Source organism: Marmota monax, unplaced genomic scaffold (assembly GCF_021218885.2).
Source record: "Marmota monax isolate L192 unplaced genomic scaffold, Marmota_monax_Labrador192_F-V1.1 WCK01_AAM20220418_F8-fsc00022, whole genome shotgun sequence".
Classification (NCBI taxonomy): Eukaryota; Metazoa; Chordata; class Mammalia; order Rodentia; family Sciuridae; genus Marmota; species Marmota monax.
In genome coordinates this window covers 22,674,096-22,700,263 of record NW_026695215.1, presented here as the reverse complement: position 1 = coordinate 22,700,263, position 26,168 = coordinate 22,674,096, and the positions used below count along the sequence as shown (strand labels likewise).

At 35.2% G+C, this 26,168-nt stretch overlaps 1 protein-coding gene across 1 annotated transcript in view; it reads left to right on the top strand.

Annotated features, from left to right (window-relative positions):
• Dnajc13 (DnaJ heat shock protein family (Hsp40) member C13) overlaps positions 1–26,168 on the top strand; it is a 125,139-nt gene that overhangs the window by 82,344 nt on the left and 16,627 nt on the right. The window contains exons 34-48 of the mRNA XM_046431327.2: positions 1,421–1,536; positions 2,357–2,435; positions 3,908–4,043; positions 8,649–8,833; positions 9,237–9,311; positions 10,301–10,420; positions 11,729–11,908; positions 12,715–12,882; positions 14,202–14,315; positions 15,595–15,711; positions 16,780–16,957; positions 17,972–18,063; positions 19,917–20,016; positions 21,745–21,819; positions 22,037–22,149. Coding sequence (XP_046287283.1) covers positions 1,421–1,536; positions 2,357–2,435; positions 3,908–4,043; positions 8,649–8,833; positions 9,237–9,311; positions 10,301–10,420; positions 11,729–11,908; positions 12,715–12,882; positions 14,202–14,315; positions 15,595–15,711; positions 16,780–16,957; positions 17,972–18,063; positions 19,917–20,016; positions 21,745–21,819; positions 22,037–22,149 — 1,848 coding nt within the window. The remainder of the gene's footprint in view (positions 1–1,420; positions 1,537–2,356; positions 2,436–3,907; positions 4,044–8,648; positions 8,834–9,236; positions 9,312–10,300; positions 10,421–11,728; positions 11,909–12,714; positions 12,883–14,201; positions 14,316–15,594; positions 15,712–16,779; positions 16,958–17,971; positions 18,064–19,916; positions 20,017–21,744; positions 21,820–22,036; positions 22,150–26,168) is intronic.

The window sequence follows — 26,168 nt, the reverse complement described above, 5'->3', positions numbered from 1 at the left end:
TTAATACTAAGTCAGGATAACTGACTTAATATTAACAGAATAACTTTGAGTGTGTTTAACATATTTGGGCAAATCTCAAACCAAAAGGTAATATTTTGAGGGAGTATTAAGAACTTTAGGATTTTGAACCAGTATAACAAAGACAGAACAAACTCCATGTGTATAACACAATAATGCTATAATAGTTTGGCGGAAGCTTACCTTTCTAGCAGATTGATCAAGCTCCTGGGTGTTGGAGTCAGAGTTCAGCTTGGCCATTAATAGCTCTGTTTAAAACGTTACCTATTTCTCTAAGCTTCAGGTCTCATCTTCAAAATGGCAGTAATAGCTGGGCACAGTAGCATAAGCCTATAGTGCTAGTGACTCGGGAGGCTGAGACAGGAGGATTCCAAGTTCAAGGCCAGCCTTAGCAACTTAGCAAGACCCTGTCTAAAAAAACAAAAAGAACTGGGGATATAGGTCAGTGGTAATGCACCCCCATGTTCCATCCTCAGTACCAAAAAAAAAAAAAAAAGTAAAAAATAAAATGGCAATAATAGTAATTGTAACAGTTGTCTCTGATGATGGTTGTGAAGATTGAGAATTCATTAAGCATAATTCTTGGCACACATAAATGACGGTAAATGTGACCTGATTATTTGTATAGCAGTAGGTGTTATCTGCCCATCCATGGTGTCCTTGGAACCCCATTAACCTGAGCCCTTGTAAATCTTTGGGGAGCCTAGAATAAAGTAGGCCTGGATGACATGTTGTTCTATTACTATAGCAGAAATTATATCATTATTATTACCATTATTATTAAAAGATTTCAGATCAATTGCCATTTTTGTACCTCAAGTCACTGCCTGTTCATGGTGCTTTAATAAAGATAAATAGACTCTGGAACTTGTTCAGGATTCAAAATGAAATGATACAAAACGTAAGGGCTTTTTATATAAGAATCAAATTTTCTGTAGCCTGTAAAGCACCTAGCTCTTTGGCATACAGTGTGCAGTAAATATTAGTGCATTTCTTCCCACTCAATAGCAGCTCCTTTGAGTGTGCTATCCTTTACATTTGTTCGAATGCCAGCATACCTGTGATTGTTACATCATCTTGAGAAGCATACTGCAGTATACTACTTTCGTATTTCAGAGTTTTCCATATTTTCTGAATGTTTCTTTAAACATTAAGGGTAAAAGCACAAATTGGCAGAGATTTAAAAATCACTTAAAAACAGAGGAAATAGCCTTGAAACAAATATATTGCTACCTAAATGTTACAATGGTAAGAAGATAGTTTTTAGTTATTTGTATTTAAGAAAGCTATTGATTGGATAGCCTAAAAATGATGATTTACATCAAGTATGTTATAACTTAAAAGTTATATTTGGTAATAGTTTTACGTTAGTCAATATAAACTTTAATCCTCTGTCTCTAAGGTCAAGCTTCTAAAAGATACGCTTGATGCCTGGAAGAAGGAAGTAGAAAAGAAGCCACCCATGATGTCAATAGATGATGCTTATGAAGTGCTTAATCTGCCTCAAGGACAGGGGATGTGAGTTGTTTTCAGTTATTACAATAATAAATGTCTGCCTTATCTTAAAATTCTAATATCAAAGGTGAAATTATATTTTAAACCAACCATTTTTTAATTTTTCTCTCTATTCTTTGACATACATAGTTGGGATTAACTACAGACTTATGTGTGACTTTCACATATTACAGTTTATTAATATGTGAAATTGCATCCTTCTGTTCTTTCTGGTTTTTTATTAATTCAAATAATCTAGGCAGAGTACCTCACACTGTTATCTGAGATATGGTACTACTCACTCATATATTTGTTTTTCCCCTTTCTCTTGCAATTTGTTTTATGCATGAAGAAGAGATTTGATAGCAGTAGGCCCAGAACACTAAATGATGGATTAGAAAAGAATGCAGATTTATTTTAGTAATTTGTAGTAGACTAGAAATATTAGGGAAAAATGGTGTAAAGACATTTTCTTAAGTACAAACTAAAGTTTTTGTTCATTCTCAGCAATGTTAATATAGCAGCTTAAAGAAGAGTGAATTGGCATTTGGGACACTTTGGCAAATTAGTAGGTTTATAGAAATGTATTTTAGTTCATCAAACCCCAAATATGGTCTTATAATTTAAAGTGAATGATAACCTTACACAGGGAACTTTTAGGTTATATCTTTCACTTGTAAAGATAACATATAAGAAATAATTCTATTTAAGTCTTACGTAAGTTTAATTTGATGACTAATACATGATCACATAAAATTCCTGAATAGATTCTCAAAACATCACTATATGACTGTATAAACATTTTTTTCTCATACTTTATAAAAACAATTTTCCTGCTTAACAGGCATGATGAAAGCAAGATTAGAAAAGCCTACTTCAGACTTGCACAGAAGTACCACCCTGATAAGAATCCAGAAGGGAGGGTATGTGCTGCCTTTGGATTGTCTTTGGGTTTAGGGACTGACTTCCTGTTGCTCTGGTATTATTTAGGAGGAGATAAGTTATCTTTCATGCAAGAATCTGTCATAACAAATGCTCAGGGCATGTTTAATAAGCTTCAGCCCAAATACCTAGGTTTTCTGTGTGAATAGTTCTCCCTCAGTTAACCAAAGGAGTCTCCTTTTGACTCATAGCCTATGTGAAAATTTATTCTGTCTCCTTACCCATCTCTGTTTTGAGAATAAACTCTAATTGGCAATCACAAGAATAATTAAAAGTTGGAGTATAGTGGACTTTAATTCATTTATCAGTAATAATATTGCTTTCCAGATTGCTTTGAGTGATTTATGTAATTTTTTTAATATTTATTTTTATTTGTAATTGGACACAGTACTTTTATTTATTTTTATGTGTTTCTGAGGATCGAACCCAGTGCCTCACACGTGCTAGGCAACTGCTGTACCACTGGGCCACAACCCCAGCTTCTGTAATTTTTTCTAATGACATTCAACTGCATAGCATTCTAACTGAAGAAGCAGAAAATTTGGTTCAGATTTTAAATCATCTCCTGCCAGTATTCCTTGATCTCACCGTGTCCAATGAGAATTCATAAAAGATGAAGTCACTTAAGAACACTATAACTAGGGATTAATAATTTATTGCCAGAAGCTTGGGATAATTTCTACTGATTTCAAGTCAGTGGTTTTCATTAAAAACACAGTATTCCTGAACAGGAAGATTTGATATTGATAAGGTGTCACTTTTGTATGTGTAAAACATTTTTTTATCCAAAGGCTGCGTGGGGGTGTTTTATTTTTGGGGAATTGTGCAGCAATTCAGATTTATATGAGAGAAAAAGAACAGTCATGACAGGAATAAAACTTAAAATCAATTGTTAAATTGCTATACTTATCAGATACTAAAACAGCAATATATAAATCAATGGGACATAATATAGATAGGGTATGGACTTGTGAGTCAGAAGCCTGGTATAATTAACTCTGCCACCAATTGACTTTGTGTTTCTAAGTAAATTACTTAATATCAGTGAGTCGTAATATCCTCATTTGAAAAATGAAGACTATAATTTACACACCTTACGTGGCTATTTTGAGAATAAAATAGTGGCATTTAGCTCAGTGCTTGGCATAATGCTCTATAAACAGTAGCTTAGTTTTCTAAATTAACTAAAATTCTAAGAGTTCAATATGAGAAATATGTTTTAAGTTCTTATTTGAAGAATTTTTAGCAAGTTTTATTGAGATCATTGGATAGTTTTTTAGAGGAAAAATAAATTTCACCTTAGTAGTATATCATTTAGATTCCAGTTGGAATTAACTCCTTAATGTAAACAACAAAATAATAAAGAAAGTATTGGTAAATTATAAGCCATCTTTACCCTGTTGTGATTTGAGATCATCCAAGTTAAAATTTAATTACCTTTGTTTGTACATAGGATATGTTTGAAAAAGTAAATAAAGCATATGAATTTTTATGTACCAAATCAACAAAAATAGTGGATGGACCAGATCCAGAGAATATAATTTTAATTCTGAAAACACAGAGCATTCTCTTCAACCGTCATAAAGAAGGTAAGGCATCTGTTATCACAGATTTTGATTTATCACCCAACTAATCCTATCATTTTTTTTCTATAGTATATTCTGATAGATTTTAGAATTATTACTGCAAAAGATAATTGGAATCACTTTTTCTTTCTTGTACTGGGGATTGAACCCAGGAATCCTTTGTCATTGAGCTGTACCCCAACCCTTTTTTAGAATTTTGAAAATTCTAAAAAGGGTCTTATTAAGTTGCCCAGGCAGCCTCAAACTTGGATCCTTCTGCCTCAGGCTCTAGAGGAGCTTTGATAACAGGTGTGCAACACCACGCCTGGCTGTGGAATCACATTGATATGGGAAGAGTAGTTTTCTAAAGGAAGACCCAAAATGATGTTTTTTTCCTACCTTCCTCTTCTTACTGTGGGTTTTTTGTTTTGTTTTGTTTTTCGTGGGTTTTGGTTTTTTTTTTTCTTCCATTTCCAGCAAGTTTTCATTATTCCTTCCTGAGTGACATTTCCATTCCATGAAACTACATGGTTAGTTTTTATGTTTAGCCATGTAGCAGCAAACATATTAAATCTAAAATATTAAATGGAATTTAGAGTTGAAGGATCATTTAATGTTCTTCTTAAATTACATATAAAAGTTTGACTTTACTAACTCCAAAAGGCTCAGAAGGTTGAAAACACTAAAAGATGTACAGGACCAACTTGAACAGTTTCTTCTACTTTCTAAAAACCCAACTTCTGTTATCCCAACAAAGTATTAAATGTTTTCAACATACTCCTGGCTTTCTGGACTGCTACCATTAGAGCTACTTAGATATTAAGGACAAAGAGCAAATGTACTCCTTGCCCTTGGCTCATTACCATACAGCCATCGAAACCTTAAGTCAGACACCAAACAAGCCTCATCTATTCGCTCTCAAACAGTACTAAGCACACATTAGAGCCAGGTACTTTCACTTAACTCATGAGACAATTTCCTAAAGTCCACTCCTAAAAGCAGTCAATAAAACTAGTTCCTTTTATTGTTCTAGTGAGCCAGCCTGACACTTTCTTCTTGGAGCTGTGTCTCCCTTCTCAGGTTTCCTTCCTAATAAAGGCTCTGCCTATATATTTGTATTTGCATGACTCTGTTTCATTTCAGATTATGAAGTTAAAGTTGGCAGTGTCCAGCATCACTGCCACATGGCCTTGCAAACATGTTAAATAATCCTACACCCTGAAATCACACCTACTTCACAGATACCAGTGTTTTTCAAACTGTCGCAGGGGACAAGAAGATCTTGAGAGAGATGAAAGGAATGAGAGATGTAAAAAGATGTACAGGACCACTTGAATAGTTTCTATTGCTTTCTAAAAACCTGAACAACCTGAGTTGGGTTTGATATAGCAGATGCACATTGGCTTGGGAACTGAAGTTGGCTTACAGAACAAAGTGGGAGACTCATTTGCTATAGGATGATGCTGGAAGAGAAGGAAGAGGGTGGTGGAGTGTTGAGTAATTGAAGACCAGATGGAGTAGTAATTTAAGTATTGGAGGGGACAGCCCAAGGATCTAGAAATCGATCATTAAGGAGAGCAATGATTAATTGATTCACTCTTGGTATATGAATTGAACTCTATATAAAATATTTTAGTAATATGGCACTCACCAGCATGCATAATCAGTTTAGAAATTCTCTTTAAAACCACTTGATTTATTTTTCCTTTTTTAAAATATTTTTTTAGTTGTAGATAGACACAATATCTATTTATTTATTTTTATGTGATGCTGAGGATCGAACCCAGTGCCTCACACATGCGAGGCAAGCGCTCTACCACTGAGCCACAACCCCAGCCCCGCTTGATTTAATGGCTGATAATTATATTAGCCACAAATTATTGTGACTCAGCACTAGTTTGCCTGTTGTCAAGGCTGTCTTCCATTCTTCCCATGGGGGAGCTTATACCCAGTAAGTTCTGGGTGGGGGTTCTAATTAATTCACAGTTCTTTCTTACCAAATATATGGATGTATGTATCTACATATGTTATAATAGGAAAACAGGATCATTTATAAAGGGCACTTTTTGCTTTTTTTTTTAATTTAAGCCATCTAAAAATGAGTTAATTTAAGACAGATTATTGCTCAGCTTTAAAAGGCAAAAGGCTTTATGTTGATTTCAAATGGAAGAACAGAAGTACTTATAAAATTATGGCAAATTTATTGGCATGGTCCTGTCTAATAGATTAGCTTTTTGAAAAGCAATAATTGTGCACCTGTGTATGATAACTTTTGCCTTCAAATCTGCTTATCAAAACATGGAATTAAGGTGGGTGTAGTGGTGAGTGCCTGTAATCCTAATGATTCTGGAACTGAGGCAGGAGAATCACAAGTTCCAGACCTGCTTCAGCAACTTAAAAAAGTAATAAATAAAAAGAGCTGGGGATGCAGCTCAGTTGCAAAGTGCCCTTGGGTTCAATCCCCACTACCAAAAAAACCCCAAAACAAAATAAAAAATGGAATTAGCTAAGTAAGAATTTTGTTTTATATTATAGTAACAGATTATATTTAGTATTTTCAAATGTTTATGATAATTGATTTAAAAAAAAGAAAAGTACACTTGTTATTCAGAAAGCAGAATATAAAATACAAATAAAATATCAGTCTTTTTTTAAAGAGGTGTTTATCATGAATGTTAATGCAGGTTTTTTGGTGTATTTTTGTTGCTATCTGTGATTAGGTTTAAAAGATCACATGGGTAAAAGAAAGTAGGTATTGTACAAAGTATCACAACAACTATATGGCAACCTCCTTCACCCATTGACGTGGCCTCTGGTAGCAGCAGCTTCTGTTTCTGCCACATCTCTCTCCTCTTCTTCCCTCCTCACCAGATCCTAGAGTTGCCTGCTTTACTCACTGCCGCCACACAGCTCTTGAGTGGGCAGGAGGGCAGCAGTATTGGGGTCATTGATGCTAAGTTGGGCTGGGGCCACAATTTCACTAACAGGTTAGGCTATACTAATGCTCAGTTCAGTAAGCTCATGTGCTTATACCTCACCATCCACAGTGACCAAGAAGGTGGCAATGTAAGTGCCCACACCAACCACTTGGTGGGCAGTGCCCTTTCAGACCTTTAACCATTCTTTGCACCAGCTGAATAGGCTAGCAGGGCCTCTACAAGGACTAGTGAATCAGGAAGTACTTGTCTGGCTAACACAACTGCAGAAGGAAGTTGGCAGAGATGTGTCAGACGAAAGAACTACAATTGGAGCACACTCAATTCAGGACGGCTTGTCCTAGACTGTGGCCATGTAGTACTAAGGAAGACAAATCCACAATATTCCATTCAGTGAGAGTTTGCTCTGAAACACTTGCCTAATGACCCTGTGTTCAAACTTGTTGCTCAGTTGTACAAGATCATGCCCACTATCCTTTTGGAGCAGGGAAAGGCCAAGAATCCTTGGCCAAATATAGATGCTTACATTGGGGTGCTGCTCCAGTACTATGGCATGATGGAGATGAATTACTACATGGTCCTCATTGGGACATCATGGGCACTGGGTGTGCTGGCACAGTTCATCTGGAGCCAAGCCCTAGGCTTCCCTTTAGAAAGGCCCAAACCAAACAAATGGTTTGATGAAGTTTGTGGACTCTAAGTCAGGGTAAAACTGGAGACTGGGGGAAACTGACAACCAGAAGATGAGGAAGCTTTAAAGTATACTTTTGTCTCAGGGGTCCTTTAGGATTCAAGACTAAAGTTTATCTGAGACACTGAAAATACATTTGAAGTTAAAATATAAATTAAGACTTTAAAAGATTTTTTAAAAAACTATATGCGAAGTGAAACCAGATTTAGAGATGCTGCAATTGTACCTTCACAGCAGGGAATCTCTGCAGCAGACAAAACCTGATTCTCCATTGATATAGTCAATAGCAGGATCTGTGCTGTAGCTCTGTAGTGATGCAGCAGAGCCCAGCCAGTGACTTCTTTCTGGGTTCTCATCTCTCAGATTCAAAAAAATGAAACCCACAGACAACAGAGAGTAAGAGTAAAGGCGTGGTATTTATTCAAGTGAGAAGAAAAGAAATGAGGTGGGGGTGGGAATAGCAGGTTGTCAACTAAGTATGCTAGTCTAGGAATTAATATAGTTACCAGGCAGAGTCATTGATCACTATCTATGCTAAACAGATATTGGAAAAGCGCCAAGGCTATTGGTCTGTACCTGTATAAAAGAGGTATTGGAAAATTGAGTCTGTAGCCTTCACTCAGATCTGGCCTGTGGCCTGCTCCCTGCTCCCTTTTCCTGTTGCTCCAGAACAAACAAGTTGGCTGGAATGTTTGGAATATTTCTACAGGTTAATTTCATTGAGTGGTCTTTGCATTTTAAAAAGGCTTTGGGGGGCCCTTTGCCTGCCTGTGTTAATATCTATCCTATCTTGTTCAAAAGTATGATTAATTTTCCAAAAAAATATTATTTAATTTCTTGTATAGACTGAAGTTAGGAGATATTTAAGATGTTGAATATTTTCTTTTTTTTTTTTTTTAGGCAACACAATTGAACATGGTGTCAGCATCAACTTAAAACCATTGCATGATTAGTTTTTGTTGTGTTTTTTATTTTCCCAGTACTAACTTTTGGTTATTTCAGATTTACAGCCTTATAAATATGCAGGGTACCCCATGCTAATTAGGACTATAACAATGGAAACTTCAGATGACTTCCTTTTCTCGAAAGAATCACCATTATTGCCTGCAGCTGCAGAGTTAGCTTTTCACACCGTCAACTGTTCAGCCCTCAATGCTGAAGAGCTCAGAAGGGAGAATGGGATAGAGGTAATATGAATAGCCTTTGGGCTTATCTTTAAGCTAGTTAAGGAAAATTAAATGACGCATGACAAAGAGAATTCACCCAGTACAAATGCAGTTGATATGGTTTCTCCTTTAATTTATTCTCTATATTCTAGTACCAAAATTAAGAGTAAAAATGGAGCTTTAGTTCTTAATGTGAATTTGAGGATACTGTGTTCAAAATTGGTAAAAGGAACTGTTGCTTACAAAGTAGCTTATGGGAATTCTTAAAAGGGACAGAACTTTGAGGAGTCCTTGATAGTTTATTTAACATGTTAATTTAGTTACCAGATAGCTAACACTAAAAAGTTATCTTATTCCTGCTAGAAAATGCTTTTCAGATTTAAAGTCAAAATGAAGAGTTAATGGCTCATTTCTTTCTCTGCAGGTATTACAGGAGGCATTCAGTCGTTGTGTAGCTGTCCTGAATCGATCTAGTAAACCAAGTGACATGTCAGTACAGGTAAGGCTAAAACTCTGGCTTCAAGAAAGTTATGCTAGTAATGCTTCAAACCTTAATATATATGAGAATAAATTAGAGGGCTCATTAAAACACAGTTTTCTGGCTTCTAGTCTTGTTCCAGGGTGAGGCCTGAGAATATGCTTTTCTAACAAGTTTCCAGGTGGTGTTGCTGCTGCTGCTAATTTGTGCATCATACTTTAAGAAGCATTGTACTATTGTAGTGTACTGGTCTAATTTTTTTCTTTCTTAGAGTATTTTGAACCCTATGTCTCCATTACCAGCTTAAAATATTTGTCGTTTCTTTCATTCTTGTTTTATGTATCTCCCCTGCCCTTTCCCTAATTTCCTTCTTTACCTCTCCTCCATCCCTAGCATTTTATTTGGCTATTCAACAATAGTTGAATTCTTTGACAGAAAATTCATCAAGAATTCATTATGATTGTAGAACAGTTCTTTTTATGTGGCCCTTTGCTTATGCTAGCAAAATTTAAAATATAAAACAGTTGAGTACTGGTTTTTTCCTCTTTATTGAAGGGTATTATATAAAACTTGTGATATTCTACCATGCAAATAAACTGAATAAAAATACCTTGATTTAGGACAAGGAAACTTTTCTTACAAAGGTTCAGAGAGTAAATAAATATTTGAAGATTTCATACTTTACCCAGTCTCTGTTAGATATTTTTTTGTGGTTTTTTAATAACTCACTAAAAATTCAAAAACTATTCTTAGGTTATTGGTGGTACAGAAACAAGCCAGGTTGATTTTGCCATGTTTTTCATTGTAGCCACGGTTTTCCAACTTCTGCATCTATGAGAAATCTGAATTAGAAAGACTCATGATACAATAGAAATGTTCTGTTTAATTTTGGAACATCATTATACACCATTAAGCATTATTCACAAATCTCTTCTGATTTGATTTCTACTGTCTTAAATAAGGGATGCACATGTGACTCTCCTTTTTTTGCTCTGTGTTGTTGTCTGTAGGTGTGTGGACACATAAGTAAGTGCTATAGTGTGGCTGCTCAATTTGAAGAATGCCGAGAGAAGATCACAGAAATGCCTAGCATCATCAAGGATCTCTGTCGAGTACTATATTTTGGCAAGGTAGAGTTCCTAATGATCTCTGGGTACAGTCAGTAATGAATTTTCTTCTCAAATAGCTTATCCCCGATTTTATAAGTAGGTTGTTATCTCAGCATTATTTACAAATAGTTTGCAACTCAAAACATTGTTCATAGAAATTATACTATATATGAAGGCTTTGACCCGGTGCTGTGACACAATTTTTATTTCTTTAATATTGAATTTGAACCCAAATCCATTTCGATTGATGCTAAATTAATGGAAAGCAAAAACTTCAACTTTCCAGAGCCTCCAAATGATAAACTGTGTTTTAAGATACCTAAGTTTATTAATCCCAGCAGCTTGGGAGGCTGAGGCAGGAGGATCACAAGTTCAAAGCCAGCCTCACCTAAAGCAAGGCACCAAGCAACTCGATGAGACCCTGTCTCAAAATAAAATACAAAATAGGGCTGGGGATGTGGCTCAGTGGTCAAGTGCCCCAAGTTCAAACCCTGGTACCAAAAAAAAAAAAAAAAAGGAGGTAGGCCTTTATTCCTAGCAGGCCCACAAAAACTAAGGCTCAAGTGACATATGTAAAGGAAGTGAGTTTCACCTAATTTCCAACAGAGAGAAGGAGAAAAGGCCGAACTGAATAAATCTAATAAAAATAAAGGACCATATAAAGCCTAAACTTAGGGTTCATTCGCTGCTTAATGAGAAAGGCTGTAGACATCTGAGAGCATATGGTTCCTTCCCAATCTAAAACTGCTGAGGGAAGTGGCTGAGAGGAGACACAGTTGGTGACGGAGAAGTAGAAAGGGACTTCTTAGATACTGGGTAAGTTGTGTTTAATAGAACAGGATGGAGGTGGGAGATCATGGACTAAAGTATGTAGAAGTTAGAGCTTAATGAAACTACCGCCTCACCTCTATCTACTTGGTGTCCTTAGAAATAGTATGAATACAAACTCTGATAAAATCAAGTTAAATGCTTGTATCTACACAAAATGTTATCATTGTATGAAGATCACCAGTGGGGAGTTACTGTTGATGCCTTAGCCCACTTTTTAAAAATTAAAAATAGTAGAAATAGGGAAAAGTATATTCCCAAATCTGTGGACACTAGTCTCAAAGATGGTAACTCTATCTCATCATGAGGTCACTTTTTATTTTAGACTTAAAAGACTGTATATAGTATTGTTTTAAATGGAAGTTGAAAATACAGGCAGAGGCAAATATTTTGGAAAATAAAATATAGCTAGTTTGACTATACATTCACAACCAATTTCTCTTGGGAGTTTTTGTTGTTATTTTTTTAACCTGTGACTTAATTCTGTATTCTTATTTTCAGAGTATTCCACGGGTGGCTGCTCTTGCTGTAGAATGTGTCAGTTCTTTTGCTGTGGATTTCTGGCTACAGACACACCTCTTTCAGGCTGGAATTTTGTGGTATCTGCTTGGTTATCTATTTAATTATGACTATACACTAGAAGAGAGTGGTATTCAGAAAAGTGAAGAAACAAACCAGCAGGTAACTTTTATTGCTTTAGTATTGAATTTGAACCCATATCCATTTAGGTTGATGCTAAATTAATGGAAAGCAAAACTTCAGCTCTCCAGAGCCTCCAGGTGATATACTATGTGTTAAGATAACTAAGTTTATTGTTTTTTAAGCCCCAAAACTTTTTATCTTGACAGCTTATATTTGAAGGATTTGAGGCAAGGGAATTTGCAGTAGCATTTTTAGACACAATTTAATATTTTTCTTAATTACTCAGAATCAACTTTGTGACTTGAAATTTGAGTTTATATAATAGAAATGCAGTGATATATCAGGCTTTTGGGGCTAGCTTTCCCACAGACACTTGAATATTTGTCTGATTTTTATAGATATTTTTGTGTTTGTCCTAAGTGTTGTCATTTATTGCTCATATTGTCAGCATGTGCCTGCCCCACTATACTTCCAAATGTGAGTCTGTAAATATTGCATAGATACAAATGCGTACATAGATTCTGAAGGTCTTTCCTGTAAATTAAAAAAATAAAAATAAAAAACTCTAATGCAAAAGCTTTATCATGTCAGCATTGGCATTCTTGCGCCTTTTTATTGCTGGCTTTCTCCTCCTTTAAAAGGTCCCCTATGGGGCCTGGGGACATAACTCGGTTGGTAGAGTGCTTACCTTGCGTGCACAAGGCCCTGGGTTCAATCCCCAGTGCCACAAAAAAAAAAAAAAAAAAAAAAAAAAAATTCCCTATGATTTTGATTCCATGAAGTTTCTATGTTACCTATGTAAGAAAACAGATCTTCTTTAATGTTTCAATTTTTTTTAATAACAGGAAGTAGCCAACAGCCTTGCCAAACTGAGTGTCCATGCTCTGAGTCGTCTTGGAGGGTATTTGCCTGAAGAACAAGCAACCCCAGAAAATCCAACTGTAAGGAAGAGTTTAGCTGGCATGCTGACACCCTACGTTGCTAGAAAGCTTGCTGTCATTAGTGCTACTGAGGTATGTGCTTCAGAAGTAGCCTGAGTTTTTATGAATAGTTTGATCGTTTAAGTAGCAAAGGAGCATAGTAATATTGCTTATTCTAATGAACCCTGAATTTGGAAATTTTCACATGCTTATTCTCTCAGCCAAGAAAGTTAATTTGTTTTGGATTGATGATAATGATCACAGCTCTTCAGTTCAAGTCTCTACAAATATAAATTAACTTTATGTTTCCCAGCTGTGGATCCCACCATAATTCTTAGCAACCTTGAGTCACAAAGGGACAGAACAAGAAAGTGAATTTGGAATGATGTTTCACAGTGGGCAGAGTACTGGAAATCAAGGGATGAAATGTGTTTTTAGCTGTTTCTTTTAAGCCATAGCCTATTCCCACTTAAGGTTGAAATCCAGACAGTAAATAGATAAGTCATACCTATATACATGTGCATGCACAAGGATGAGATGACTTTATATTAGATGGAGGTTATGTCCTCTCTGCTTAGTCATAGCACAAAGCTCAGTAAATATAAAATGTAGAAGATTTTCATTTGGGCATGTAAGGATGTGTCAAATGTCTATCTCTGTTTACACTAAACATTGAGGAGAGCTAAACAAAGTGAAAGCACCTTGGATGGCTAAGCAGTCACCATCTATGTCTGCTGAACTCCTTAATGTAGCTTTGAATCAGGGTATAGCCAAGAAAATCTGGACCAACTTTGTCACTCATAAATATTTCCCTTCATAAGGGTACACTTCAACCCAGGCATGGTGGTACACACCTGTAATCCCAATGGCTCAGGAGACTAAGGCAGGAGGATTACAAGTTCAAAGACAGACTCAGCAACTTAGGCTAAGTATAAAATAATGGTGTGCTTCCTAAAGACTTAGATTTTGTTTTCAAATATATAAAGGTAGTATAGTTTGATTTCTTTTTTAATATTTACTGTGTGATTATTAAATACTATAATACAAAATGTTGAGTTTTCACTATAGCAAAACAAATGTTAAAGATGTTGAAATCAGACTCAAACTTGAATCCCAGTTCATCACTTACTGGTTGTGAGACCTGTGATAAGTAATTTGGTCTTTCACAATCTTGGTTTTTTCTCAGCTGCAATACTTGTTAGAGTTACTGGGCTGCTTCTTGAAATCCATTGTATTTAATGTATCTTGATTGTTTAAGTAGCAAAGGAGCACAGTAATATTGCTTATTCTAATGAACCCTGAATTTGGAAATTTTAGACATTAAAAACAAGTCATAACTTCAGTCATTTTATTTTAATGGTAATGTTACAAAATGGTCATGTTACAAAAAATGATTATGTTCTATCTCCTAGATTCTGAAGATGCTTAACAGCAACACAGAAAACCCCTATTTGATATGGAACAACTCTACAAGAGCAGAACTACTAGAATTTCTTGAATCACAACAAGAAAACATGATTAAAAAAGTATGCTATTGTTTTATAAATTTCTTGGGTAATTTATTCTTGGAATCTTGGAATTTCTTGGAATCCCAGAAAGTCTGCAACGGTATTGATGAACCAGAAATGCACAGTTTATCAGTTGGGTGTTAATCAAGGCAATGTTTTTTTTGTCACCTATAGCTCATTTAAGAACAGCATCTGTTGTTTAAAATAATACTTTGTTGATAGTACTACTTTCTATTTAATCAGTTTTTGTACCCAAAGGCCTTACTTTAATTGTTCACATGATCCTCTTTTCTCCAGTAAATGCAAGTTGCTTTACACTGTCAAATGAAAATTTCTCCTACCATCCTACCTTCCAGTGAAGAAGCTAGTTAACCATGAGGTTGGGGGGCAGGCAATGGCATGGAAAATAAGGAGGTACCCTAGATGATTGGATATTGATGGTTTGAAGACCATTATATTTGTAGTTATGGAGTTTTTATTAGAGCAATCATTACTCTTACATCCTAAATAACTCAGAATTTGTTGATCTTTTTTTTTTTTTAACTCATTCTGTGATAGTTACATAGGATTTTTTTATAAAGTTTTTGAGAATTACAGAGCTAGTGAGAGCAAGTCTCACATTTCTACATCATCTCCTCTTTTTTTCAGAATGCACTTTATAATAAATTGTCTTTGTTAGCATTTTATAATCCATTCTATACTTTTACATGTTATTTTAGTATGACCTAACTTCCTTGTGATTTCAACCTACATCTTCATGGGAACTTTTTCCCCCCATTCCTTTTTTCTTTTTTTCTTTTCGTTAAATGGAACCTATTCTTGATTTTGTAAGCTCTATTATATCACTGTCTCTTTGTATTCAGAAACTGTTTTCCAACACTTTCATTTAATGTGTTCCTTCCTTATACCCAATCCAGAAGTATTCATTTCTCAGCTTTATTCCTATATAGCTTGATAGGCCAAATGTCTGCTGAATAGAGAGAGAAGATTAAAATGTTGTGTATGCTTTGTAAACTCTAGCCGTAAGACACTTTGTTGGTCATCTCTGTGATCTTTTGAAATTTTTAAATGATTTCATTTAATCTTTCAACTAAAAATTATAATTCTGTTCCAATTCCAGAGTTATAGTGTTCGGTGTAAACATTAATATTGCATTGAGTGCTGTGATGTGTATCAGCATTCTTCCTCTAGAAAATGAGTGGACTTATTGAATTGTTGTTCTGTTATGAAACTGAATAGGGATAGATTTAGAAATTAGATGTTAATGATTCTGATTTACATTCTTTTTTTTTTAAAGGGTGATTGTGATAAAACTTATGGATCCGAATTTGTCTACAGTGATCATGCCAAAGAACTTATCGTGGGGGAGATTTTTGTTAGAGTGTATAATGAAGTCCCTACTTTTCAACTAGAGGTAAGCTTTCTACCTGTAATTTTTCCATTGCCTTTGATATTGTGTGACTGAAAACTACTAGCTTATTCACACTGTATGCATTGAAATAAAACCTTCTCTTTGCGAAATTAATTATAAATTAACCTAACTAAGTATTTGATGAGTGATCCTGGACTACTTATAAGCCTCTTTATCTGATTGTTGAAGACTTGATTTCTTATGCATAATACTCCCCACTGTGCCCAGCATGTCTGCCTCCAGCTCCCAAAGTACAATGCCAGTTTCACACTCACTCCATCATATGGAATGTTAGACCACAAGACAAGAGGCTCTCTCTGGCCAATTATTAAAAGAAAATATAGGTTAATAGCAGAAAGATCTTTTAGATGACTCATCGGGTTATCTCTTGTAATGATCTATAATTATTTCCAGAAGCAAGGGAGGATCTTTTTCTTTTTAGTGCTTGGGAATCATGTTAGAATTTTTGTTTTTGTCTTATTTGTAGGACATAGCAAGGTGGATTTTGAGATTGATTTGTAAGGAGGAAAGCAGTGAGTGACACTTTATTTTAGAATTTGCTTTTGAGAAAAAAAGAGGAATTTCCTAAACCATAATGTATATTATTTATCACAGAAATATCTCATTGTATGTGTGTATAATTAGTATTAAGCAGAATGAGTTAAGTGATTTGTGAAGTGCCCCAACTATGGTTTGAATTTATATTCTGAATATAGAATTTTTAAAAATATAAATGTTACATATCAATCAGTTATTTTGATAAAGTAAAGAAGTACTCTAAACTTAGAATTATTGTATTGAGGTACTTCTGGGAACTTACCAGATCTCTGAAAGTTAAGAAACACTCTACTGCAGTTTGCTTTGTTTCCTTCCCACCCAAATCCCCCCACCACACACACACACACACACACACACACACAAAACACACAAGTGTATAAGTATATTCATGTGTATTTATAATATAATTTTGCTTACTTTCATGGGTTGAAATTTTTTCTTTTGCTATGAAATCTTTGTAATAGTTTATTTCTGAAGACACACATATTTTTTAAATGTTCCTCTGCTTGACAGGTTCCAAAAGCATTTGCTGCAAGTCTCCTGGATTACATAGGCTCTCAGGCCCAGTATCTGCACACGTTCATGGCCATCACACATGCTGCAAAAGTGGAATCAGAACAACATGGAGACCGCCTGCCAAGAGTGGAAATGGCTTTGGAGGCTCTGAGAAATGTCATAAAATATAATCCAGGTGTGTGATTGTACCCTTAATTAATGAGAACCTTCGAATCAAAGAGTTCTAAAAATTTCCAATTCTCAATTTTATTAAAAAAAAAATTCAGGGAAAATTATACTTGATTATAATGTTATACTTGGTATAATTTTAAGAGAAATTGACCTAATAATATTTGCTACCTACAAATAGTAGACTAAGGAGAGAGATGAGGCACTATGCTTAGAAGAACTCATCTCTCTAAAGAGAAAATGAGTCTGAGTTGAAAAGGCAGAATAATTTGATAGTATGAAATTTCACATTGATGACACAAATTGGCATAGCAAGTGTAAGTGCTTAGATTTATTCAGTAATCTAAATTTTGCCTCTTTTTTAGTACTAACATAGTGCTGTGTTCCTGTGAACACTCATATTTTTGAAAACTTGCCTGAAGTTTTTAGTGTCTAAAAATTCAAATAATAAAAAGGTGAGAGTTTCCACTCTTAAACATCAATCTATAAGAGGATGCTTCCAAAAGTATTAGCACTCCAGCCTGACTCCAGAAAGATGAGTGAAAATCTAAAAGCTTTTTTCAATTCTAATTTTGATAACTTTAATGTGATAATATAGAATGTAAAACCTAAAATAATACAATACTTGAACACTCCAGATCTTTTTGGTACCAGGATTTGAACCCAGAGTCATTTAACCACTGAATCACATCCTCAGCCCTTTGTTTATGTTCTTTATTTTGAGACAAGGTCTGACTAAATCCTTAGGGCCTCTTATAATGTCTTTCTTGCCTTTAGCCTGGGGCCTAGAGGCAGGGATGGGATTTAAAACATGAAAACAAAGAAAAATTAAGAAACTATAATATTTTATTTTTTGCCTTTTAGTGCTGCTTAGAGATACTTCACTCGCTTCATGTCATAATGGTTAAAAAGGATCATCCAAGACTTATGATTAACAGTAAACAACTGTGTGTTATCAGTTTTCTAAAGGTCTGTAATTTAGAATATCTTGGAAATAAAAACCATTTTGTTTACTCCCTAGGCTCTGAAAGTGAATGCATTGGTCACTTTAAGTTAATATTTTCTCTTCTCCGGGTCCATGGAGCTGGTCAAGTGCAACAATTAGCTTTAGAGGTAAGAGTATTCTATACTAAAAGCGTGTTCCTTTTCCTATCACTTAACTAAATACAGTTTGAGCATCAACTAATTATCTGAAGTTGGATAAAAATATGCATTTTTTAAATTTTACCTATTAATGTTTTTCAAGGTGTTTCCTTTCTAGGTCCTATCTGTCATACATCAGGGCTTTGGGTACACTGTGAAATGTCCTAGTCAGAAGATTAAGGAATAGGCTTTACTGGAGAAGCTTAGAAGCCATAGATCAGCAAGAGGGGGAGGCAGGGTTTCGCTGACTTCTCTGTCTCTACAGAGAGATATAATGAAGCCAGGACACTGCTTGGCTGTGCACTGTGGGTTTTCATTCCAGAGAACTCACCTTGTACTCTCCCTTCAAATCTAGTAGCAAGGTAACCTTTTTGGTGAGAATTACAAATAGATACCTGGGTATACTGCTGTTAATAGGTGTTATCTAGGAAAGCCAGCTGCCAAAATTTGTGGGTCTTAAGGGTTCAAGAGAAGTTGGAGGTCCCTTCTTCAGGAGTTTGAAACCACTGGTCCTGTGGGATGCTACTTGGGTGCTACTTTTCCTCTGACAGAAGCAGAAAGTCCCTGGTTACAGGTGTTCTTTGTCTAGGCACCCCAGGGTAAGCTCCCAGGATCATTTTTCAGATGATCCTGTTTGTTGTAATGCACATAATTTATTACAAAGAACACCAAATTCAACCCTATAGTATCAGGTAAAGAAGTGGTTTATGAATAAATCACTTAGATTTATCTTTTGGTTTAAAACAGATTCTTAATAGACTACTAATATTGATATAATAGTAACATTATTAATCAAGACTACTTTGCTTTGATTCTGAACATGGTCCAAATTAAGTGGCATTGATCTTTAGACGTGTATTGTAAAAGTCAGAATTGAAAAATTATTCTTTGTTTTAAGTCAGCTTTTGTTTCACTCTGACCAAAATACCAGACAAGAACAACTTAAGAGGAAGGAAAGTTTATTTGGGACTCATCATTTCAGAGGTCTCAGTCTATTGAGAGCCAACTTCAGTGCTCTGGGCCCAGGATGAGGCCCCACATAATGGCAGAAGGGCCCAGAGGAGGAAAGCACCTCACTTCATGGTGGTCAAGAAGCAAAGAGAGAGAGCTCTATTCACCAGTAACAAAATAAAAACCCCAAAGTCATGCTCCAAGTTATCTTCTTCTTCCAGCCACAGCCTACTGGCTGTAGTTACTGCTCAGTTAATCCACATCAGTGGGTCAATCCCCTGATCAGATTATACCTCATAATCTAATCATTTCACCTCTTAAAAGTCTTACATTGTCTTACATATAAGCTTTTGGGAGGCACCTCATATCTAAACTATAACCTCCTCTTTTAAAGAAAAACATACCTATTTCATTATATAGAAAGAGATCTAATCTGTTGTGTCGAGTGTTAAAGACATTTACTTTCTTCCTCTATGAGCAAAAGAAAGTCCCAGAAGTGAAGATTATTATCTTTTAACTGCCTACCCCAAATCTGTGACTGGAAAACACTACACTGTATGCCATAGTCATATTTTTTCTTTGTTTTCATGTTTTAAATCCCATCCCTGCCTCTAGGCCCCAGGCTAAAGGAGCATGTTCTGTATAGGATTAAAGTTTTTCATGAACCTTAAGGTTATCAAAAGATAAGATAACTTTATCAAAAGATAAGTCTCAAAGTAATAAGACCAATCTTTTAAAATTAAAAATTTCTCTAAAAATTAAATATTTTGTGTTCCAAACATTTTGTCACTTCTGTTAAGTCTATATTACTGAATTTCATTAGGTTTGAAATTATCTCCAAACCTTTTTATGTCCTGTTGATTAATTTTCAGGTTGTGAATATAGTGACATCTAACCAAGATTGTGTCAACAATATTGCAGAATCAGTGGTTTTATCCAATTTACTGGCTCTTCTACATTCATTGCCATCAAGTAGGTATATTCACAAATGGCATTTTGGAAACCATAGAAGGACCAACCGAGGGAGGGGAACAGTTATAAAACTGTTGCAAAACCTCAGGCAAATATCATCCATCTTTAGTTTTGAAATATTTACAGTGGGATTGTTTATACTGGATTTGTCTTCCTAATTGTATTTTACATAAATTAACAAAATTATCTTGACTTTCCATCTCAAAGGTTGAAAGTTGGAGGTGAGAGAGGAAAAGCAAAGGAAAATAACCTGGGATTGATTGTCAGGTTTTTTTCATGAGTAATTGTACATGAGTAATTGAGAATTAACTAGTATTCTGTGGTTTTTTTAAAAAGACAGTCTTCGGTGCTAGAAAACATTCTTAAGATAAAGTTTACCATGTATTAAACTTAGCATTGTCTTCCCTACTTTGTGTCTATTGACAGAGATTATTACCACAAAGAATAAAAATTTACCAACCTAATTTCTTGAATACAGCCTGTGTTAATGCAGGTTGCTCAGAAACTCTACAGTTATCCAGTATAATAGTTTTGTAGTTGTGCCAGAGCCAACATTGAGATTGCTTTTCCAAAAGCAAGATGTTTAGTGTATCAGGCAACTGCAGTTTAAATCCACCCTCACCACAAACCATAGAATACATTGCACAGGTGACTTTGCTAAACCCTTGGATGTCATGTTAATCTTAATTTTATGTCTATTCACCTTGAGAGTAGGACCCTATCTCTTTGATTATCCCATTGCTTGGCATGTATTCAGTGTTTCTTTATGTTCAGTGAATTGAGTGGAGTTGAAATTTCATTGAGTAATTTTTATTTTTTAATAAATGACTTGCTTGAATTATCTGTTCAAAATGACAACCTGGAGAAATAATTTGCAGATTCTTTTTATTATACCTTAGTTGGTTTTTTCTTTTTCTGTTTTTATTGGTTTTCAATAATTTTGTAAGGCTTTAAACAATACAAAACTAAACTGGTTGGTAAAGAATATAAAACAGAAACCATAGTTTTAAAGTATAACTTCTACCTGATTCATTGTCAACATTTTAATCTTACAAGTAGCTGACATCTAGATATTTTCATCAATTTTGCCATCACTTACACATAATCTAGACTAAATTATCTACCTTATACAGTGTTTGCTAATGGACATTGTTATTATTGTGTTGTTTTAGACTCAGCCCAGTACTTGACAGTCTCTACCCTCTTTGATAACATTTTATTCCTTTGGCTTTTTGTCTGTCCCATTTGATTCTAAAAGAGCAAAGTTCAGTAGCCCAGTATACTTGCACATCAAAAGGCAATGAGTAGGTGAGAGATGAACTGTGTCCAGAGGAAATTATTGTGTCTTAGAGTAGAGCTCTGTCTTACAATGATTACTTCCTTATTTTCCTGAGATAGTAGTATCATGTAAAAATCTGAGATACCTGGTAGAGTGTCCTCTGGATGTGTTTGCCGTTAATATTTAGATAGGAAAACATTATGCCATAGTAGTTATGAGTGTGGACTTTGGAGTAGATGGATGTAGACAGAAAACCTAGCCATAGAGCTCACTAAGTGTGAAATAATGGACTGGGTATACCGGGCTCCTTATCATAACACAGCCTTGCTGGTTATTGTGAAGATGAGGTATGATTCCGTATCTGGAATACCTAGTTAATGTTTGGCATAGAGTCAATGTCTAGTAAATGTAAGGTCGATACATTCCTTGAAATGTCTTTTACTCTGCAGGTCGTCAGCTTGTTCTGGAAACTCTTTATGCTTTGGCATCAAGTACAAAAATAATCAAAGAAGCAATGGCAAAGGGTAATGTATAGAATCATTTTTCATCCCATCCAGTCTTGTTCAGCACTATGAAGCATATCTTGAGTTGCTTTTTGTGCAATCTGATAAATTAGAAGAATGCTTTGGAGACCCTTAAAGTTTAAAAAAACATCAAACAGCACTGAGTTGAAATAAGGTTGAAAATGAATTCTACTAATTGAAAATAATATAAGCACTGATTCTCTTTTTTCCTTCTTAGGAGCTTTGATTTATTTATTGGATATGTTCTGTAACTCAACACATCCACAGGTTCGAACCCAAACAGCAGAACTTTTTGCCAAAATGACAGCAGATAAACTGATAGGTCCAAAGGTGAGTATAAAATAAGTTCTCAGAAGGAAATTAATTAATAAAACTCTGTTACTTTGATACTGATTTCATGAAATTCACCAATCTGAGATGGTGAAGATAAGAAAATGATGTGAAAGTTGAACAAAATTCCTGAAATTGTTGCTGTATGTTACTAATTGAGAAAACTAGTCAGGGAAGCCGTAACAGAATTGAAATGTTTGAAGAGAATGTGTGGATTATGATGATAATTGTTTATCTTTCTCAAAGAGAGAACGGAAGTACATTTAGGTTATGAAAGAAGGCAGGTTAGACTTGACTCTGCAAGGATTGGCTCATAGAGGTAGCTAGTGAGGCACTGGTAATCTGTATCTTTTACATTCCACTCCTGAATTAGTAAGGTTATGCAACCCACAGGAAGTGAGGCTGTCTGGGGACAGGAGTATAATGACTCCTCTGCTTTCCTGCTGTGCAGGGAGACTTTTTAATCCAAAACTGGAGGTGACCATATGATCTCTGGAGCCATGGTTCAATTTGAAGAGAAGGAATTTACTTCTGAATAGAATTTCATTCAAACACAAGTGTAATCAAAGTTCCCTAATTCTATTATTAGATCAGTTTCACAAGAGATAGGGCTCATAGTGCCAAGCCCACTGAGCAGCACATCAGAGGCATGGGGGAGCTACAAAAAAAAACTTCTATGCCTTACTACCAGCGTCTGATTCAGGAAGTCAGGGGCAGGGCCCCAGAATTTGCTTTCTTAGTCCATTTCCCAAGTTATCCTTTTGGAACCTGTCTGGATTTGAGAATCACAGCTCCAACATATCTGCCAAGGTACCTAGGGTAAGGAGAGTCTACAGGTTACCTACTTCTATCTAAAGCCACAGTGGCCTCCCTCAGATGTATTGAGCCTCCATGAAAAGTTTAGTTTGAAAAAAAGTTGTTCAAAGCCAATGAACATTTTTACATCAGTACAACAAATTAGACTCAGTTGTCGCTGTTGTTTTCTTTCTTGATCTCTCAGTCTAGATGTTAAGAATCTGTCATGGGACCCAAAATAGTTTTACTATAGTATTAAATAATAGTCTGCCTTTAGCAAGGTTGATGAGAGGAGGGAATTACCTTTGGATGTCTACAAAAGAGTCAATAAAAAAATGAATATTGAGTCAGGCATGGTGTCTCACACCTGTAATCCCAGCAGCTTGGGAGACTGAGGCAGGAGAATTGCAAGTTTGAGGCCAGCCTCAACAACTTAGTAAGACCCTGTCTCAGAATAAAAATAAAGAGCTGGAGATGTAGCTCAGTGGTAAAACATTCCTGAGTTCAATCCCAGTACAACCGCCCCTACCCAAAAAAGAATTAATGTATAAATATTGATATTTAATATTGAGTTTTCTTAAGTCAAGAGTTGGGTAGCACATAACTACAGTGCCTACTATTAGATATTTTAAATAGTGTGTTAGATGTTTAAAATAACTATGTACTGAAATTGAGCTCTACAGTAATATTTTTGGCCTTTGACATACATGTGGGACAAATATTATCAAGGTGAATGTCTTTACATTTAAATTTTCTATATAGGGAAAATCAGCACCTTAATTCAATGATTTGCAGCAAGAGACAGCTGAGTCAGTAAACTTTTTAATTTTTATAACAGCTTTATTGAGATATGATTGACACACAATACAGTTCAATGATTTTTAGTATATTTATGGATTGAGCAACTATAATCAATTTTTTGACCATTTTTATCAACACAAAAGAAGCCTCATGCCCTTTAGCAATCACTTTCCTGTCCACTTTCTCCCAGGAACTACTATGCACTATACTTTCTCTATAAATTGTGGAATTACATATAAATGGAATCCTATAATATAGTCTTTTGTGACTGGTTCTTATCACTCAGCATAATGTTGTGAAGATTCACCTATTCCTTTTTATTGCCAAACAATATTCCACAATTAGTTTACCTATTTATCTCAATGAACATGTGAATTTTTTTGCTATCTGAATAATACTATTGTGAATACTTGTGTACAAGTTTGTGTGAGCATTGGCTTTTGTTTTGAAATGGAATTTCTGGGTCAGATAGTAATACTAGTTATAACATTTTGAAGAATCATAAGTGTTTTCAAGTGGTTGCACTGGCTTTACATACCAGCATTATAACATCTCTTTATCTTCCCTAACACATGTTATATGTTTTTTTTTATTATTATTATTATTATTATTGCCATCCTAGTAGGTGTGAAAGCACTATCTTATGGTTTTGATTTACATTTCCCTGGTTAATGATGCTGAGTATCTTTTCATGTATTTATCAGCAGTTAACACAACTTTCTTAGAGAAATGTCTCTTCATGTCCTTGACTAGTTTTTAAATTGGATTATTTTAGTTTACTGTCCTAAGCTACTCGGGAGGCTGAGGCAGGAGGATGACAGGAGAAACCCAGGAATTCAAAGTCAAATCTGGGCAACATAATAAGACCCGATCTCAAGAAGTGGGGAGGGGTAGAATAATGAAACATTCAATGTGTTTCAACTTTCTTAGAGAAATGTCTCTTCATATCCTTGACTAGTTTTTAAATTGGATTGTTTTAATTGTTGAGTTGTAATTGTTCTTTGTGTTTTTTGATACTAATTTCTATTATTTGTACATTTTTTTTTCATTCTGTTGATAATTTTTTTCATTTTCTTGATCATGTCCCTTGAAGCAGCAAAGTTTTAAATTTTGATGAAAACAGTGTTCTGTTTGGGTTGTCAATGTTGCCTAACAGTTGGGTTTCTAATTAGATATCCAGGTGTCTTTCCAGAAGACAGTTTTGTTTAAAAGTTTAGAAACAAGAAGTGATTGTGTAAGAGATGAAGTGATTGACCTGGAATAGCAAGATGGCAGCGTGGCATTGTGAGCAGAACTTGTTTTGTTTATCACAATCCTGAAGCTGCTAACTTGACTTAATGACTCTGGATGTCTTCTCTCCAAACCTAAATTTCTTTTAACTTCATAGTGAAAAATTTAAAATAAATGGCCTTTAAATCCTGCTTCAACTCTTAGTGCTTCTTTGATATATATTTCTCAGAGCTTTGTGAGAATGTGTTACTTACTGCAGTTCAGGCAGGGTTCTTACTCAGGAGACTCTTGATGAAGAGTGACATAATCACCTGCTTTTGTTCTCTGTAGAGCTGAATTGTATTTTGGCATGATGGTCTCAGCATACTTAAGAGAAAATATATAATTCTAAGCAGGAAGTGTGAATCAGGCAGTATAGCAATACCAGACTTCAAACTATACTACAGAGCTATAGTAACAAAAACAACATGGTACTGGTACCAAAACAGGTGGGTGGACCAATGGTACAGAATAGAGGACACAGACCAATCCACAAAATTACAACTATCTTATATTTGATAAAGGGACTAAAAGCATGCAATGGAGGAAGGATAGCATCTTCAACAAATGGTGCTGGGAAAACTGGAAATCCATATGCAACAAAATGAAACTGAATCCCTTTCTCTCGCCATGCACAAAAGTTAACTCAAAATGGATCAAGGAGCTTGATATCAAATCAGAGACGCACCGTCTGATAGAAGAAAAAGTTGGCTACGATCTACAGTTGGTGGGGTCGGGCTCCAAATTCCTCAACAGGACACCCATAGCACAAGAGTTAATAACTAGAATCAACAAATGGGACTTACTCAAACTAAAAAGTTTTTTCTCAGCAAGAGAAACAATAAGAGAGGTAAATAGGGGCTACATCCTGGGAACAAATTTTTACTCCTCACACTTCAGATAGAGCCCTAATATCCAGAGTATACAAAGAACTCAAAAAAATTAAACAATAAGAAAACAAACAACCCAATCAACAAATGGGCCAAGGACCTGAACAGATACTTCTCAGAGGAGGACATACAGTCAATCAACAAGTACATGAAAAAATGCTCACCATCTCTAGCAGTTAGAGAAATGCAAATAAAAACCACCCTAAGATACCATCTCACTCCAGTAAGATTGGCAGCCATTATGAAGTCAAACAACAACAAGTG